Genomic DNA, 19,930 nt, shown 5'->3' on the forward strand with positions numbered 1-19,930 from the left:
CACAGGTCCCTCAGCCAGCACACAGACGACCACAGAACAGGAAAGCCCATCCGCAATTAAATCCTTTGCCTTTCGGGGTGGGGTGTGTGTGTGTGGGGGGGGGGGGGGGGGGGGGGTGGAGGGGGCTCCTGGGCGATTTCACACTTGCACACACCCACACACACACCATGTTGGTTACAGTGTCCATTTATGAAATATCGGATATGAGTCAGATTGAGGCGATTGTGAGGATGGTTGCACAGTCAATGGTCAGGGATGGTGGGAGGGGTCTCAAGACTTTTGTACCTCCATGACTGACAAGTAACCGTTGCAGGTTCACCACAGTGTGATGAAATGTCACAAGTGCAGCAGCAGTGCTCTTTTGAATTTTACATGGTGTACATGGGGCAGACTAGGGAAGTGTGCAGGGACAGTGGTGGGCAGTGTGGTGGTGGTAATAGTAGCTGTGTAATCATACAAGGGTGTGCATGGCAGTGGCAATGGTAGCAGTGGTGTTGGGACTTGTGACTTGGAATGAATTCAATTCAGATAAATAATTTATTACATAGAGGCACATTTTTTAAATGAGTAAACAAAGCCATTAAGCAGTGGCAGGCAACGAGGCAATTCAGCAAAAGAAAAGTGTGGTCATTTCTAGGCCTTTAAAAATTAGATTTTACTCTCTGGAATATAAATGTCATGTCTTTCTATGCTGCACTATATGACATTTACATCCATGCACAGTACAATAAACTGTCACAGTCATGGCTGGCTAAAATATGTCTTCTATTAAATATATAAAGGTGCTGCTTTTTTGTGATGGTAAGTGACCATATAGGGTATAAGTATTTACCCTATATACTTATGTATAAGTCTGACTCTGACTTCTTCATTCCATATGACTTCATGACCACACATGGATAAGGCCAAAGCCCTATCGCCTCATCGCCTCCAAACTTAACCTGCGTATTGAGCTTCAAAGACCGAGTTGACCGCTTCAACATCAGCCGCATAAAGCAGGCACTCACCAGACTGGCTTTTGTTGAGTCTTTAGAACATCACCTGGAGTTTTTAAGCTTTAGAACATCACCTGGAGTCTCTAAGCTTTAGAACATCGCCTGGAGTCTCTAAGCTTTAGAACATCGCCTGGAGTCTCTAAGCTTTAGAACATCGCCTGGAGTCTTTAAGCTTTGACAACCGATGCAGAGGTGGACGCTGATTGGACTGCCCTCAAGGACTTGCCTCATTCTACAGCCCTTGAATGACTTTGTGTTGTTCCCAAATGTACACATCATGATTGGCTTGATGCAGATGCAGAAAGCAGAATGCAGAATGCAGAAAGTGCTCCCTCGTGGAAAAACATGACCTGTATAAACCGAACCTGAATGACAGCAGCTTAGGCCTTGGGAAAGCGGCCTTCCGAAACATTTGCAGGGTTGTCCTGTCCAGCAGAAACTTAAATTCACAATTCTATATGCTGAAAACAATATCAACTGCTTATACAATGCAGTCAAGGCCTGCTGTCGTACTTTGTTGTACAAACTTTGAATTTAGACAGTTTCTTCACAGCTAATGGGTAAAAAATGCATTGTTTTGTCACATAAGGACTCTGTTTATATTGTACAGACCTTTTAATGACATTTTGAGTTTGTTAAGAGGCAAAAAAGGCACGTTTAGATGATGCCCCCAGACCTACAGTAGCATAGCTCAATGACTGGCCATTAGCTGCAGCTACTCCAGTTCGATAGCACCAATTTTGGTCGTTATTTTTCCTATCGACAGTAAAGAAAGTTCCATGTAAAAATCTGTCAGATTTCTCCTTTAAGATGTGACCGTATTTGCTTGCTTTGATTTTACTTAACTCATGGTGCAGAATACACAGCTTCTACTGTATTGTATGTTATGAGATTATCTTTTGATCATGTAGGCTATTCCGATTGAGCTCTATGATCCACAACACTTAGGAAGTGATCACCTTCCGTGTATGTACATGGAACAACACTCCTAACAAAGAAGGACAACAAATTCAAACACAGGGTGGACTGAACACTTCAGTGCAGTCATGAACCAGTCATCATGCATAAATGAGAAGTTGAGATAAATCTTGATGTTCCCCTTTCAATTTAGGGAACCAGGAAAGCATAACCCATTTGCACCAGGGTAAGCCCCAGGGTTTGATGCCATCCCCATTAAAATCTACATGACAGGAAGGCATTCCTTTTAGTTTAGGAACTGACCAATCTCTTCCAGTCTTTGTGGAATCTAAAGCAGTTCCCCAAGGGTGCTAACATCTGTTGCTAGCACATCTTGTAAGTTGTCAGGAGGGAGGCAGCTAACGTGCTGACTACTGTTAGGTCTACATATATATCTTCATTTAAGCTCTCAAGCCTTTGAACTGACTGCTAGTCTGACCATTAATGTTAACCAAAAGACATGCTATTGAGCTAGGCCTACTTGCAGGATAGCCATGCTTACCTGGGTCAATTTGTAGTCTAAATGAAACCCAGCAATATGACAATGGAATCAGGCTCTGTACTTCAAGAAATTCCAGTATTCCATTTCTCCATGAATTATACGCTTAATCTGCCATTATCTGGATTTTAACTTAGTTTAGCTTAGCTAAATGTTTGTTTAGACGAAATGTTTGTTTAACTTTCCTCAGGCATCCAACCATTGGTAGGCTAAATGTCTTTCAGGGCACATTTGTGAAATGGGAATCCTGCCAAAGAAGTATGCGTAAAAGCACCAATTACCGCCCCTTTCGTTCGAAATTCTAAAACAACAATGTTTTTCAATACTTCAAAATAACATTTGATAAATGAACCTTACGTTCATTTGTGTGTAGATTTGAACAAAATCTGGTTTAGTTCTTACCGGGGCTTTTACTGCCTGAAATATCCAATTTTGTTAACCACGCTCGGAGTTCAGTGCTGGGCTGGTGGATGCCTATTTATGACCTTTCACACAACACATCAACGGTTAGACCGAGAATTCTCGTCGCAAATCAAAATTCCACTGAAGCTTCAAGCGGATTTGTACACGCAGCTTTACAACACTGTTTACAGCTCTTCGAGTCACGGTAAAATGTCATTTTTGGTACATAGCTAATTAAGATACACTTATGGTGTGGGTGCTTGCGTGCTTGTCTTTAGGAATTCATTTTGGTTTGTATAGAAATTAACATTAAGTGACACATACACGTAAGAGGGCGGAAATTGGGGACGGGCGGTAATAGGTGTCATTCCGATAGGCCTACTAGTCCTGCTGCAGGAGCGGGACAGAGTGGGAAGGGATCCGCTGAAAGGGTCTGCTTCAAGAAGAAGAAGAGAAAAGGCTGTTGCCACTTACTTTCAGACAAGAATGTGGCTGTGTGAAACTGTTAGATAAGACCAACAAAACAGAATGGAACAACTGCCAAATCAAACAGACACACAGACAAAGCGACACAGTTTAGCTTTTGTTTTAGTGTGTCTGTGTATGTGTTTACGTAGGTGAGCTGGGCTGATAAGACCAGGAAGAGGAACAAATTTGCACCTCATTCCTAAATTACTGTCATGTCAAGGAAGTAAGAGGTGTGTGTGTATGTGTGTGTGTGTGTGTGTGTGTGTGTGTGTGTGTGTGTGTATATGTGTGTGTGTGTGTGTGTGTGTATGTGTGTGTGTGTGTGTGTGTGTGTGTGTGTGTGCGTGTGTGTGTGTGTGTGTAGTTGGATGGGTGAGTGCTCAGAGCTTCGTGGTACTGCGTGCGGGAACAGCTGGCGCGAAGTGAGGGTGTGAGGTCAGGCGGGGTTGAGTGGAGGGCCCGGGGAACCATGTGCTAGTCCAGACCATCACTCATCGCTGACGCCACAGGAAGCGAGCTCACTTTGAAGCCTTTAGGGGAAGAACATGATGAACGGTGGGAAAGAGCTCCCACAGGTCCTTAATACCCACCCTACACACACACACACACACATACACACACACACACACACACATACACACACACACACACACACACACACACACACACACACACACACACACACATACACACACACACACACGTACCTCCAAAAGTCCTCCCTTCTACCTTTCCCAGATGCTACCTTGTGTACACTGGATACTCTCTTGACCTCTGAGGTTGACTCTCAGAAGTACAGTTTAAGGACAGTACACTGATGCTGACTGAAGCCCTTATTTCCCTTTTCCTTTCTTCACTTCTCTCTATCCTTTCCTTAGGTGAGTCCCCCTCGCCACCTCCACACTCACGTATAGCCTGCCATTAATCCAAGTGTTGGCACTCTGAGTGACCTTTCAGAAGAACAATGACAGAAAAGGCCGGTATGATTAGAGGGCACAGCAGAAGTCCAATCCATCTCCTGTCGGAGGAGCGCGTTCATCAGACGGAGGGGAAGTGCGATTCTCTATGGACCTCAAGGACAGGTGGACGTGCCCCACACTTCTGCTTCAACTTCCTGTGGTACCTGAGAGATAGAGACTGACAGAGTACAGTAAGTGTCCGTTTTGGGGATTAGACTAGTCATTAGTCTGAACTAAAGGACGAAGGAGACTTAAAGCCATGCAGACTTTTCTTAGTCACATGTGACATGGTAACTCCAACTACACCTTCCAGTCAGTCAAAATGGCTCACAATGCATGTTCGAGCAGCGTGCAGAGCAGGAGCATCGATTGTTACATTTTCTAATTTGGACATTGTGATTCTGCTCAAACTATATGACACATTGTTTCTGCCCAGCTTGTCTTTTTCTGACAACACACAAGAGCAACACATAACCATTTGCCATTTATACAAAAATAACAGTTTAAAACATTTTTGAAACCCAGTTTTGTGATGTACAACTATTGCCCCCATATCCTCGTCTACCTCTTGAATGAATGAATGTGTGTGTGTGCGTGTGTGTGTGTGTGTGGCATTGCCAACATTATACCACTTGCACAACCTTTTGATCTCACTGGAAGCCACTATCTGGCCAAAAGTGCACCACAATTACGGCACATTCCCTTACTTGGACCCCTTGGCACTTTAGTAAGCCGTTGCTGTTTTGACACAATTGATTAACTGTCAAGTGTGTGGGTATGCACCAACGTGATGCCAGAAATTTAGAGGAAGTGGGATTTTGTTGGGCGTGCATATATCTGTGGGTGTGTACAGTAAATGTGTATTTGCGTGTGTCAGTGTGTGTGTGTGTGTGTGTGTGTGTGTGTGTCTGTGTGTGAAAAAAAGAGGGGGCTCATCTCTGAGGAAAGCCGTTGTCATTCTTAGAAAAAGAGACCCATCTCTGAAGACACACTGGCACAGAGGGAGTGTGTGTGTGTGTGTGTGTGTGTGTGTGTCTGTGTATGTGTGTGTAGGGGTGCACTGTGTCTGTGGTAAACAGTTACTACAACTACTGTTTATCGTAATCCACATGACGCGGCACTTAGTTGAGGCGAGCGACAGTTGAACTTGTGGACTGTGGTGACCACCACACACGATGAAGTCGAGGATGGAGCCCACGGCCCTCTAAAAGTGTCCAACACACAGACTGACAAAAACGCACAAATATGAAAATACGATGTTCTGGTTTTGGAATGACTTGTCAGATCTTAACAGCAGTTCTAAAAATCAAGCGCCTGTGCAGATTTGTGCACTTATCCACGCTGGCTCTGCTAAAACAAAAGCGAGAAATACTCTTGGCCTTACTACAGGGGCTTTTCTTAGTTAATTTAGAAACTTGGGCAGAACTTGTTATAAACATTCACACTCTGAGAGAAACAGGGTGTGTATCAGTGTGTGTGTGTGTGTGTGTGTGTGTGTGTGTGTGTGTGTGTGTGTTTGTGTGTGTCTTAATCGGGGGCCCGGGCTCTAACCACATCCTGCGAGACCCTCTCTCTCTCACAACAGAACAAACTTCATTGCCCTTCCTTTCCGTCCATCTCTTTGCAAATGAACAGTGGTAACAGTGGTAAAGGCAGATGGAATAAAAGACCTGCGAAAGCGTTTCCTTCTTACATGATGGGCCACTGTCCCATGGAGGTGATGAGAGGAATCAGCCATGTTGGATGCCAATTTGTCCAACATCCTCCTCTCCCCAACCATCTCAACAGGCTCTAGTTAGCAGCCCAGGACAGAGCCGGCCCTTCCCACCAGCTTATTTAACCTTCTCCTCCCTCTCAGAGAACCCACAGCCCCAACAGACTACAGCATAAAAAATAACTGATGCAACGACTGTGTCATAAAAAGTCCTTAATGACCTGCACACACCAAAAGACCTCAGTCTTCTCAGCAGGTTGAGACGACTTTGGCCCTTCTTGTACAGGGCATCTGTGTTGTGTGACCAGTCCAGTTTATTGTTAAGGTGAACACCCAGGTATTTGCAGACTGATACCACCTCAATGTCCACTCCCTGGATGTTCACTGGTGCAATTGGAGGTGACTTACGGCTGAAGTCCATCACCATCTCCTTTGTCTTACTGGTGTTCATCTGTAGATGGCTGTGTCATCAGAGAGTTTCTGGAGATGACAGCTGTGTGTGTTGTATTGAAAGTCTGAAGTGCACAGGATGAAGAGAAAGGGGGAGAGCATTGTGCCTTGTGGGGCCCCCTGCTGCAGACCACCACATCCGACTCACAGCCACGTAGCCTCACATACTGTCGTCTGTTGGTAAGCTAGCTTAGGATCCAGGCAGCAAGGTGTCAGTAGACCCCCTGTATGTATATACAGTATATCAGCGCTATAGCGGGCATCACAAACAAGCTTTAATTTCAATGTTGACAGAGGCCAGTGTAGGGGCACTCACTCCTTTGAACAGCACTGCTCTTCCTCCCATTCAGAAACCTGTGTGGTGAATCAGCAGTGCACAGTTGAAGTGTGGTTTACCCGTCTCGAGTCACACAGTATTGCACTCCCCACCAAAACCTGTGAATTCTCAGGAACTAGTGAAATGTCTATTTCTGTGTCGCTCATAACGACCTACACACAGAAAGAGAGAGAGAGAGAGTGAGAGAATACATTCAATCTCATGAAATGAAATGCTGCCATCCATTGACCTTTTCACGTTGGCTGCTTATTATGCAGGTCTGAGAGCGGCTGTGCTGAACATCACAAGGGCAATTATACTGTACATGAAAAACACACTGACATTAAAGACATGCCATGCCGTCAACACAAGACAAAAACTAGTCAAAGTGCAAAAAAAGCTCATTTGAGGATTACATAGTTTTATTGAGGTGCCATGGTTTCTCTGACACCTGCTTGGTGTTAAGCGAAGAACATTGGGGTGACGGATGTAACTTCATCCGCAGATTCCTCACGAGTGCGTGGATATATGGCCGGTCTGCTCTAACGGGACTCAGGGACAGTGAGGTCTTAGATGAGGGCTGTCAGGTCGGGGTGAGGGATGGCTGGCGGGTCAGGGAAAAGTGATGTCCAGACCGACAGGGTGTGAAGACTCGGTAATCATGAATCCTCTGAGCGACACCGGCAGCCAGCCAGAGGAGAGAGAAAGAAAGAGAGAGAGAGAGAGAAGAGAGTGAGACAGAGAAAGTGCAGAGGCCCTGAGATGATTACGACCTACATGGTAGCGGTGAAAGGTCATTCTCATGCGGTGAGGATGATCTCTTTCTCTCTCTCTCTCGCTCTCTCTCTCTCTCTCCTTCTCGCTCTCTCTCCATGCCTCTGCCCTTTCCCTCCATCACCCCTTGGAGAGCCGTGAGGATCCCAGAGCCCAGGAGGAAGAGATGGATAAAGTTTGAAGAAGGAAAAGAAAAACGAGCAGGAATTTGGAGATTAACCTGAGAGCCTCTGCCCAAGCCAAGGAGAATGCTGAGTTCTTTCCTGGGAGCAGAACACACAGGATGACTGTTTGCGTGTGTGTGTGTGTGTGTGTGTGTGCACGTGCGTGCGTGAGTGTTTCTGAGTGTGTGCGTGTGTGTGTGTGTGCGTATGTGCAAATATGTGTGTGTGTCTGTGTGTAGTGAATGTTTGTGTATGGGATGGTGCTGGTGTGGTCATGGTGGGGCCATGACATCGATTAGACACACAGCTGAACCTGGGAGTTTTTCGGAGAGCAGTCAGACTAGGGGCTATGCAAGAGGCTTACCGTCTCCCCCTTTCCCAGAAAGACAACCCCACAAAAAAAAAAGAAAATCCACTCAATCCACCCCCCACCCCAACCTCCTCCACCCTCCTGGAGCCAATTCTCATACCTCAGAGACCCAGAGACCCCAGTGGGAGTGGGGGTCTCAAATGGAAACATCAAAAGGCACGTGAGCAGCGACTCATGTTTTCGGTGGCTTCCACGGGTGTGTCTGGCGTGCGACTAAGGAGCGAGGAGATTGAAGTGGTGCTGGTGCTGGAGGTAACATTTTGTGCGTGCGTGTGTGTGTGTGTGTGTGTGTGTGTGTGTGTGCGTGTGTGTGCGTGCATCTCTACCCAAATGATGGTCTCGTGCTGGGTGGTTTTTCAAAGGAAATTCAAAGTCACAGCGAAGGTGACCAACGATTGTCCTTTTTAGAAGGTCACTTCAACCTCAAACTGAAAGTGGGTTAGGCAGCGGGAGGAGCAGACACACACACACACACACACACACACACACAGCAGACCCTGCCCCATATCTTTTCTCTTCTATTTTTCCTTACAGTGACACTAAGCACTTTGATGCTGCAGAGGAGGAGGACCCACCCATAGCAAGCCCCTATCTCCCCACTACTCCCCCTCTACTCAACTCTCTCTCTCTCTCCAAAGCACTCCTGCACAGATGCAGCCAGCCACGCCCAGCAACCAGCTCTCTCTCTCTCTCTCTCTCTCTCTGACCCGGAGTGTACTACTGCCATAATGCAGAGCCCACTGCAGTGCCCACATAGGACCACATGTTCTCGATCTCTCTCTCTCTCTTTGATCAACTCTGTAGCAATGGTACCGCAAGATCCTGTCCAAGCCAAACCCATCCCTCTCTCTCTCTCCTTTCCTCCCTCCCTCCCTTTCCAAACCCATCTCTCTCTCCTTTCCTCCCTCCCTTTCCTTCTTGCACTTTCTCCTCTCCCTCTGACCTTCCTCTCTGCCCTGAGCTACTGCAGAGCGCCACTATCCAACCAGATCTTCACCACACCCTCTTCTTCCCATCCCATTCCCCAACCGTCTGTCCCTCTCTCTCTCTCTCTCTCTCTCTCTCTCTCTCTTCTCTGGAGGGAAAGCAGGAGGTGTGGGCAAGCAGGCAGTCTGGTGCTCCTCGCACGAACAGACAATGCTGAAAGTCAAAAGGACGGGCGGAGTATTTTTTCCCCCCTTTGCCCCGCTTTTTTTTGTTTGTTTTGTCCACTTTGGCAACGTAAGCACAATTCTGGCAGACCTGGCAATGCACGAGTGACCTCGCTACGCAAATTGTGTTGGGGAATTGGAGTGACCCCGATTCCCATGCAGACGTCCTGTTCGGCGTCCACTGCTCGAGTGCAGAACCCCCAAAAAGACCTAGAGATGCTTAGCCCAAGAGCCACGGCAGCTTTCCCCACTACACAATATAGCACACATTTATAGTGGAGCCCAAAAGCATGAATAGAGACGTTTGCCATTTCATTTTTATCAACACGGAACCCAGCAGCAGATTACACAGTCAATGTTGCACTACAGAATTACTAATTATTTAATGTAGTCAATTAGCAAGTAATCACAAAGAATCATTAATACTGTGTTTAATCTCAATTGCTAATAGTTCTGCCTGAGCAACGCAAGCATAATGTGCATAGGAGTATTGACTTTTATGTTCGATCAAACTTTATGACCTTTAATATGCAGTCATTGATCGTGCACTGAGAATTGATTTGTGAGATGATGTTTGTGCCAAGAGTAAAGGGGAAGGTGTTCCAGCTTCATATTGCTATACAGACTACTTTAGATGAAACATCTCTGTAGGATTAGTAATGGAAACATAGCATAACAGTTTACATTAGACAGGATTAAAATGGACAAGAGAGCAGAGAGATAGAGAGAGAAAGAGAGAGAGAGAGAGAGAGAGAGAGAGAGAGAGAGAGAGAGAGAGAGAGAGAGAGAGAGAGAGAGAGAGAAGTAATGTAAGGACAAATTGAACAGAAAAAAAATGTTGAGGAGAATGAGACATTTAGTTCAGAATAAAAGACTTAATTAGCCTTTGAAGATTGCTCAGACAATCTGAGCTGCCACTCTTGAAGAGCGAAAATGGGACGCAACAATGGAGTGACAATAAAAGAGACCATTAAAAGACCATTACAAGTGTTTGAACGTCTTTTAAACTGCCCTCTTTGGCCTAACACATTACCCTTCTCACCCTTAATTAGAGACACCCTGTCCACATATGGGTGCTCAAAGAGGGAAAAACAAATCTGCGCAAAAGCTGATGTACAAAAACATGAAAGCAGTTTTTATTGTTTCCCGACAGCACAAGTCAACATTTCACACCGGACTTCCACTTAAATTGAACCCCCATCACAGTTTGAAAGTTAGTTTTCAAAATAAGAAAAAAAATAATAACAATACAACTATGAAAAAAGACAACAACACTTAAATCAAGATCTATAAAAAATATAAAACATAAACAGTACTATTCTTTAATAATCTCCATTGTGACAAGTACCATTTCAAATAACAAAAACATAATTTAAACATTTCCATCCATAAATTTACAGACAAAATGCTGACACTGATAAATGAATTTTAAGTATTAGTTCTTTTTTAAATAGAGGGAAAAAGACATCATTTTGTCATGCAGAGGATGAAATATTAAATATTAATTCAAACAAAAATAATATATATTCATATATATATTTCTCTATGTATATCTCTCTCTTTTGAAATTTCAAGTCAAAACATTCCCCCCTCCCTCACACAGGACAAAACAAAAGCTCAATTAAAAAGTAGAATGACAAAAGAATGAGAAGTAACGACAAATGCTTTCATAGCTGCCATTTGTAGCATGGCCTTTCCAGAGAGACTTGTAAAAGCGAATTGAAGCGACGCAGTTTTGGCACAGGAAAGACGTCCGGTAACGGCAGTAGCATTCACGTTTATTTTTTTTTGTAAAAAGACAAAACGAGGGGAGGGAGAGATGCCAAAGCATTTGTGTTGTTATTTTTTCACCTTTCTTTCTCTTTCTCTCTCTCTCTCTCTCCCTCCCTCTGTCGTGATTTTGTCATATTTTCCTATAAAAACATTCTGTGCATGGCTGTGATGGGATAGAGCAGGAGGAGTAGGGGAGTGGTGGAGGAGGCGGCGTGGTGTCCCAGAGCGAGGAGGGAGGGGGCAGAGGAGAGGAGGGGAGGGGGCAGAGGAGAGGAGGGAGGGGGCAGAGGAGAGGAGGGAGGGGGCAGAGGAGAGGAGAGGGGGCAGAGGAGAGGTGGATCCCAGAGGAGCTTTCACTGCAGCATGGCTTTAATGGCCTTGTTGGTCGACTCGTCACTCAGATGCTTTGTGGTGTACCTGTTGAGAGCACACAGAGGTCACATCCACCAAAACAGTTAGAAGCTTATTTATTAAAATTAATTGATTTATTAAAACATTACTATCAAGCTAATTTACTTTGACTAAAACACACACACATAAACACACACACACACACACATTAAATAATTCAGTATAATTCAGTTGTCATTACGGACTCTTACTCTTTTACTCAGTCAACTTTGTCCGATTCAGAAGTGCAGTGTATTGCCAAAAACACACACACGCGCACACACACCAGGGCTTGAAAACGAAATTATTTTTCAAACGTTCCGTTCCGAACGGTTCAGGTAGGCCTATGTTTAACGTTTTCGTTCTTGCATGCGTTCCGCCACCAACATATCGGTCCTGAACCGGTTCGGAACGCAAAATATCGTTCGTTCTTAAAGTTCCGGCAGTGTTTGGCGGGCCTATCAAGTCTATTTTTGTGAACTTTACCTTAGAATAGACGTACTCATTATTTCCCCTTGATTTAGCCTATACCGTAGCTATGCCCAAAAATAATAAGTCACAGGCGGCATCCAAAAACATTCAGATGGGCTATCCATCCCATAGCCTACAGACTTACTGTAAGCCTAACCTATGCCTATAAATAATTTCTTATCAAAAATATTTCTGGATACGTGCTAAACTCCTTACCTGGTTTTATCCATATGGATTTCTTCAAAGGCTTGCGCTATAATTTCCAACCTGTCTGTTGCTGACAAGGCCTATCTCAAATTTTCCGTTTAACTCTTCTACATAGAATAGGCTATAATTGCGCAAACATTTCAAATCCCGACTTTAAAACGACAAGGCGTGGACAGGCAAAATAGGCTATTATGCATAGGCTACAAACAATTTCCAAATAAGTTTCAGTAGCCTACGCTACGAGCTGGCCTAAGATCCGAAGTGGCAGACGGATAGGTAGGCCTAGTTGGCTACATAGCGGCTTGTTAGCTCACATTAACAGTGTAGATGCGGGCTTGTTTTTCGCACAACCGGAAATAGTCTCTCTGACATAGGATATGCTTTTGTGAAATTTTATAAAATATATAGAGAACGAAAAAAAAACGTTATTAACCGGTTTTGTGGATTTCAGAATAACGTTTCTGTTCCGGAACAGTTGAAGACCATTTTGTTTTCGTTTCCGTTTCTGCTCCTCGTAAAATTCCGAAAAATTCCGTTCGTTTTCGGTTTTCGTTTTCGTTCCTTGAACCGGTTCGGAGCCCTGACACACACACACACACACACACACACACACACAGGAGACTGACTTGGGAGGGGTGGTGAAATTAACCTCTCTAAGCTATTTGATTGGTTAAAAATAGCATCGCTTGACTGGCGTGGTCTGACCTGCCAGTGAGGCCAGTAGAGGTTTGAGGTTGATTTGGGTGGAGGGGTGCTAGGATCACCACAGGACCCCCACATCAGTAGTTGCCATAGCAACAGGGTAACGCTGCCGTTTTTAGATTCAGATATGGCAGCGGATGGATGAAACCCAGAGTGTGTGTGTGTATGTGTGTGTGTGTGTGTGTGTGTGTGAGGTTTGATTGACACGTGTCCTAGTTGGCTTTCACCACAGGAAGACCCACAGGCTTCACTGGTGTGAGACACAGATGTGGGGGGGGGGGGGGGTTGCCATGGAGACGGTGGAGCGCAGGCGGGGGCAGCTGCTACTGTGAGCCTGCAGGTGAGGAGTGTGATGCCGGCGGACTGTATGTATAGGTGTGTGTGTGTGTGTGTGTGTGGAGGGGGTAGACTAACAGACTCTAGCCAGAGTAGCGTTGATTTGGGGACTTTTCGTCTAATGTGTATGCCTGCAATGAACAGAGAGGCTTCAAAGACAATCATCTGCAGTGTTAAAGTGAAGGGGATGAGTTGAAGGGGTTGAGGGGGTAGAACTGAGCCAGAGGTTAGTCCTCCGAGCGACTCCCGTCTTTCCCAGAGCCAGAACCTTCTGCTAGACGACAGCTTCTGGAGCCCTGAGTGGCTCCAGACCAGACGCGTCAAAGCAGGCTGCTGGAGAGAGCTGGTGCTAAAGCAAATTCAGGCTGACTCCTAGTCAGTCGTTTAATTAGGGGCTGTGCACACCAGAGGAAGTCTCAAACCAATTATCAACTCCTTCTGTGAAGTCCAAGTAAATGACAGAGTGCCCACCCCACCAGTCATACAGCAGGAGAGTGCTGGTGACAGCACTGGTGATGTACCCTGGACTTAAACTGTCAGTTCCCTGACCAAGACCACCCGAAGGAAAGAGGGGGCGAAGGTCTGGCAGATTCATCCCCTCCGGTCATGTGTTACAAGCCAGGGTGTGGATCCTACATGGCACTGAGGCCAGTGACCATTACAACTCAACCAGGATTAGAATTAAATCCCAAAAATGGTCTTGATGCCGTCTTTGTACACTTCTTTTAAAGCAGAGCAAGCTTTGGTTGGTGATGGATTTTATGAATTGCCACAATGTATAAGACTAGCAGTGGGATTTTGAATACGAATATTCAAATATTTACAATATATAGTTCCACATGGAGGAATACAATCATAACTACCTGAGAGCATTAAGAAGGCCTTCTACACTGTTTGGAGGTTGGTCACGAAGAACCTTAATGCATCCTTTCATCTGTCAGTAGAGAAAGAAAAACAAAAGTTAGTGCATATCCTCAGCTTCAACACAGGCATTGACACTGCAACATAAAGCTTCACTCTCCATTCTCACTATAACAGTGCTAAATGCCCTCATTACATTCATAAAAACTATAAGGCCACTAGCCTAACAACACATATTAAGAAATCCCATTTCTCCTCTACAACCATGCCCTTGAGAAACTGTTTACATGGTGCAGACACCGCTAGGGTCAATGCTTGTGTGCTCGTGCAAACATGTTTAAGGATGGGCAGGCATGCAGGAGGCACTCACGTCGATCTTGGAGGACTTGGCGAAGGCCCCCACGGGATGGACGTAGTCGTACAGGATGATGACGCCCACCATCACCCGTAGGCAGAAGGACACCGTGTCCTCGCTGGTGAAGCGGCTGCGGTACTCTCTGATGGATGGTCACACACACACACACACACACACACACACACGAGTGTCAGATCCACATATTGACACAGGGAGATCACACACAAGCACACAAACCCAACACTCACACACACACACACACACACACACACCTCTATACAAAGTGTCAGACAGGCCTGATAGAGAGGCATATAGTCATAGCCATAGATTTGTACAGACTGACAGACATGTAGACATAGAAACACAGACATATAGACACACACAGACAGACAGACAAACACACACACACACACACACACACACACACACACACACACACACAAACACACACACACAAAAAATATACAGTAAAAGGCAGCAGATCTGAGGACTGATTTGTTTGATATGTCTGCTAGCATCACTGTTAGTGCGAGACATCGATCAAAACACTTTCTCTTTCTCTTTCAAATGGTTTGACTTACGGCGTCTCCAGCATGACTTTGCACACGCTGGCCATCGTGCTGAGGACATCAGTGGTGTTCTCGATTGGCAGGTTCTTGTTCTGCGGCAGCACACAGACACAGCATGCTCAAATCAATAGGAACCCCGCTCACCCCGATCCATACTAACTTTACAATGAGATCCAGATTGGAAACAGTGGCACGTTCGATAAACCACTGAATCACTCAAAACACAGTTTATTTTTGAGCGTGTGAGCATTTTACAGGTGGTCGGGACGGACGCTGATTGCGCTTACCTCGGAGACAAACTTAGTGGTGCCGTCGCTTAATGTCTTCAACATGGGCGTGGCGTCGGCGTAGAACAGAGAGATGCGATTGGCCAGCTCGTTGTTGACTTCATTTTCGCCTTCGGCCTGTGTAGCGACATCAAAGGAGAGCGATCATTATTGGGCGGCTAAACGCAGTTCAGAAACTACTGTACGTCTTCAGGTTTTATGTCACTGTCAGTACCTTTTTTCCACATGGAAATGTGCTGAATTACTCTGTTACATAACAGGTACACCACAGTCATTACACGGCTGACTGGCCATCTTTAAAATTCATTGTTAGCTTCCGACTCAGCATATAGAATAAATAAATCATTCCAGTGTACTATGTAGATGAATTTCAAACGTCCACTGAGACAATCAATTCCGGGCTGCCGGGAAGATCACGTCCACATAGCCGTGGAAACTGTAAGCTTTTATATTTTACAGTATAATGCTGCACTATGTGATGCTAACAGCGGACTCCACTGAAACCTCTACGAGGCCCATTATGCAAGTGCGAGAGGCTAACAGTCCTGGGTGCAGCTCCGGCCGTCTTCCTCTTATACGTAACCATTATTAAATCAACAGTGCCAACTGTTCCCGGAGCAGCAGTAACAGTCTGATGGGTTTCCCCCAGTGGAGCGGCAGTAAGAGGGGTGGAAAGATATCTACCAGGAAATAGAGTCCCGGCTTTATTTCCCCCGAGTACAATGTGTATGAATCTAATGGACTGTTAGAAAGTCCAGCCATGAAATAATGACCCGGAGTGGGGCAGCGATGATGTTGCCCGTCACGCCGCTCATCGAGGGCCGGCTCTGATGAAAGCGCTGGTTCCACTCAAGTGGGCAGCTGTTTGAAAAGCTGGCTTGAAGACGGCTGGCTGCATGGAGATGGCACATACTGGCGTGCTTCCATTTGCTTAATGGCATAGCCATATTTGGAGGGAAGAAAAGGGGTGAAAGAGTGACGTAGAGAGAGAGAGAGAGTGTGAGTGAGAGAGAAATGGAGAGAGAGAGAGAAATGGAGAGAGAGAGAGAAAGAGAGAAAGGGAAAAGTAAGAAAGAGAAGCTGGAGGGGAAAAGGAGCTGCAGGCATTTACCCTGACAACAAAGACTGTGTGTGGGTGTATGTGGGAGTGTGTCTGTGTGTGTGTGTGTGTGTGTGAGTGTGTGTGAGAGAGAGAGAGTGTGAGAGAGAGTGTGAGAGAGAGAGAGAGAGAGAGAGAGAGAGAGAGAGAGAGAGAGAGAGAGAGAGAGAGAGAGAGTGTGTGTGTGTGTGGTGGGGGGACTGCAGTCATATTGTTCTCCTCACTGAAATATTAAACATTTCGTCTTCACGTCTACATGGCCTTTCAGGCAAAAAGAAAAAAAAAAAAAAGAGGGAAAAAATGAGACAAAGACAGAGCATTGTCTCTGTGGAGCGCCACTTGGCACAGAACATCTGAAAGGTTTTTAGCTAAACTGCTCCAAATGTGGGTTGACCTACATCCCAGGTCATGCCAAAATTCCATCCTTCTCAGTCCTCTCCTCAAACGGACGGGGCATCCAGAGTCTCCTAGACTCCCCCAGAGCCCTGGGGCCATAGCGACTCGACTTGCCTCGCCTCGGCTGCAGCCAGGAGGAGTGGGTGTGGAAGTGGAAGTGTGAGAAGTTAATAGAATGTACACCAGCAAAAACCAGCGCAAAAACAACTAAATGAAAACATTGAGGAATCGAGAACTGAAATTTACTCCAGCGTAGAAAATGAGACACCTTTCTGAGAACTCTAAAAAAGAAAAAAAACCTGCGGGGAGTGTAGGAGAGAGGGGGGAATACCAGCGCCGCTCACTCAAGTCTGAGCCAGCTGCAGGTCTGAGCGCTTCCCCTCGTGGGATGTCGTTTCACTGGCCCCAGGTCAGGTGTGAGGCCCTCAGAGAACCACTGAGTCCCATGGGGTGGGGGGCGGCCCACAGCTGGTCTGGGGTCTGTGTCGCTGCAGCGTTTTTACGCTTGAGCGAGCCGGCTGAACTCAATGGCACTCCCCACGGTGGGGGGGGTGGTTGGTGGAGGGTGGGGGGGTGGGGTGATGTGAGTGGAGGGGGGTGCGAGGCAGTCCGCTCGGCGACAGCAAGACTCGTCTCGCTGAACGCTCAACACCGTCGAGGGAGGAGGAGGAGGAGGAGAGGAGTGGGGGCAGCAGGAGGAAGAGAAGGAGGAGGGGAGGAGGGGAGCACTATGAGGAGGAAGGGGAGGGGGTTGTGGGGGGGGGGTGGAGAGATGGAGATAGATTTAGAAATGGGAGAGCGGGAGGAAGGGAGGAAGGGAGACAGAGAGGAAGACAGAACGGGTTTGTGTGTAGGGAGATGAAATGGAGAGGAGGACAGGCTGAAGGGATGGAAAGGAAAATAAAGGAGGAGAGGGAGAAGGTCATGGCCGACGGAGAAAAGATGGAGACAAGGACATATAGATGTAGCCAAGATGAACAGAGGAAGAAAAGGACTCATTGTACTTATACAGGAGTGTGAGGAACATACGAGTGAGTGATTGTGTGTGTGTGTGTGTGTGTGTGTGTGTGTGTGTGTGTGTGTGTGTGTGTGTGTGTCTACTCACGGGGACATTGTTGATCCTCATACGGTTGAGGGTTCTCCTGTAGTAGCTGAAGTCGTTCTGGATGGCAGGATTGGTCATCTGTAGGATAAGTCAAACACACAAGAGATAAGAAAGACTTCCAAAAAAGACAGCAATTGGCCTTTTCCATGGACAGACACAGTGTAGTTTTAGTATGCTCGAGGGTGTTGTCTATTTGTACATAATAGCACTCGTGCGTTTCTTTTCTTTTATTTAATGCTATGTGGGAGCATTATTTAGTAATTTCACATTGAGATTTAGTTTTTTCCCCCTATAATAATGTGCACATAATGAGTGTAATAAAACAACGGTCCTAGAAAGAAGACTTCTGGAATATGTGAATATTTATGAGTGCTTGTGTTTGCAATTTGTGTCTGCACAAATACATGTCTGTGCCTTCATTTTCCAGGAGTCTATTATGGCAGCAGGCCCTGCAGCAATACCTTCATAGACACCCCCACCACCCACACAGCCTCCACCCACCCAACCCACATAAAAACGCTGCTCAGTACAGCGCCGTGTCCATGACAGAGCCCTGACACACCGGAACATAACCCTCGCCTGGGGCCTGGGGCGCTGAGAAGGGGGACACTGATAGGATTAGCTGTCGCTTTACTCAAGTGGATCTTTAGCCCGCTGGCAGAGGCTGCTGCGGCAGCAACAGCGGGCAAGTGGGAGCGGTCGGCTGGCCGGCTGGCCCGGCCGGTGGAGGGGGCGGACGGTTGCTGATGCCGACGCTCTCCTTTTTTTTTTTTTTTAAACGGGCTCTCGCTTCTGCTAGCGCGTGGCGGCCGGGGCTTGCCCTCTTAACTGGATCTGGCCACAGCGCATCGGCTACTCAGTGGACAGAGAGAGGGATAGATGCCAATGAGAAAAGGAGAATGAGAGAGAGAGAGGGGGGGGGGAGCGTGAGAGACATAGAGCTAGTCGTACAAGAATGAAGAGAGACAGCAAGACTGAAAAGAGAGAGGGCACAGAAGGAGAGAGAGAGCAGGGAGAGAGAGAGCAGGGAGAGGAGGGAGGGAGCACAATGAAGAGACATGGAGGAGAGAACAACAGAGACAGAGATGGAGATAGAAACAGAGACAGATAAGAGAGCCTGCGAGAGAGCGAGACGAGAGAGAGACACTCAGAGATGTTCTCATTAGGTGGAGTTTGGAGAGATGGATGGACAGGAGGGAGGATTTGGGTGCCCGAGGGCATCATTTAACTGGGGTGGGGGATGGGGGGGGGGGGGACGGAGAGGGACGCTGGTCAGGGGTCAGAGGCCGTGACGTGCTCACTGGTGTGGGTATTACGGCTACAGATCTATGGCAGCAGGCCAAAAAGAGAATAAGAGCAGAATTTATTCCTCAAGGTCAAGAGCAGCATTTAGAGAAAAGGGCTGCTTTTAAAAAACGCTGCCCTCTGTATGATGTGCACACCACCGACTGAAACAGGCATGTGAGTGTGGGTGAGAATGGTGTGCTACAGTTTACCTAGGCAAGCATGAATGAATGGCAACCAGAGATGGAATTCATGGCCACTAACAGCAACTTCAGCATGCCATCGAGTTTGCTTAAATTCACTTCACAAATGAGTGACCTTGAAACAAAATAAACTGAGCTGGCAACCACTTCTGTAGCCTTGACCCAAAAATGATGGGACTACATTCATTTTCCCTTTTCAAATATGCTTGAATAAAAAAAATCTAGCTGAAGCATAGGTGTAAGCAGGACTATTTGGAGGGCAGGACACTTCAAATTCCTCATCAAAGTTGAATCACCGTAAATACAAAGGTGAAAGGAATGCCCAGGACATGACTAAGTCATAAACAGTCCATGACAGATCACATGATAGAAGGAAATGAAGTGCCGACAGATTCATAAAGTTTATACAACTTGTACAAACACTGGCCACACTCACCCTCCATCGCCCTGTGTGTTCAGAGCGCAGGCTCCCAGGGGATCTGAGCATCCCGGTGTTCTGCAGAGCTCCTATTGGTTGGTTTGGGCTTGGCGTGATTAATGATTCGGCTGTGTGGAGGACCATCTCGGATTGAGCGTTAATGGTGCGTGCCTCTTGATCTCGCCTCTCCTTTTCCAAAGGTCTGTTAGCACTGAGGGGTGTGTGCGTTTAAAGTTCGGGGCATTCCGTTCCCTC

The 19,930-nt window shown here is 46.4% G+C and overlaps 1 protein-coding gene across 5 annotated transcripts in view; it reads right to left on the reverse strand.

The window, feature by feature from the left end:
- Positions 1–10,333: 10,333 nt before the first annotated feature.
- fam49bb (family with sequence similarity 49 member Bb) overlaps positions 10,334–19,930 on the reverse strand; it is a 52,822-nt gene continuing 43,225 nt past the window's right edge. For all 5 annotated transcript variants that reach the window (XM_042068578.1, XM_042068581.1, XM_042068580.1 and 2 more), the window contains 6 exons: positions 17,771–17,848; positions 15,171–15,287; positions 14,896–14,975; positions 14,330–14,456; positions 13,962–14,032; positions 10,334–11,409 (listed from right to left, as the gene is read on the reverse strand). In XM_042068578.1, coding sequence (XP_041924512.1) covers positions 11,346–11,409; positions 13,962–14,032; positions 14,330–14,456; positions 14,896–14,975; positions 15,171–15,287; positions 17,771–17,848 — 537 coding nt within the window. In that variant the 3' untranslated portion in view covers positions 10,334–11,345. The remainder of the gene's footprint in view (positions 11,410–13,961; positions 14,033–14,329; positions 14,457–14,895; positions 14,976–15,170; positions 15,288–17,770; positions 17,849–19,930) is intronic.

The sequence above is a fragment of the Alosa sapidissima genome, chromosome 17 (assembly GCF_018492685.1).
Source record: "Alosa sapidissima isolate fAloSap1 chromosome 17, fAloSap1.pri, whole genome shotgun sequence".
Classification (NCBI taxonomy): Eukaryota; Metazoa; Chordata; class Actinopteri; order Clupeiformes; family Clupeidae; genus Alosa; species Alosa sapidissima.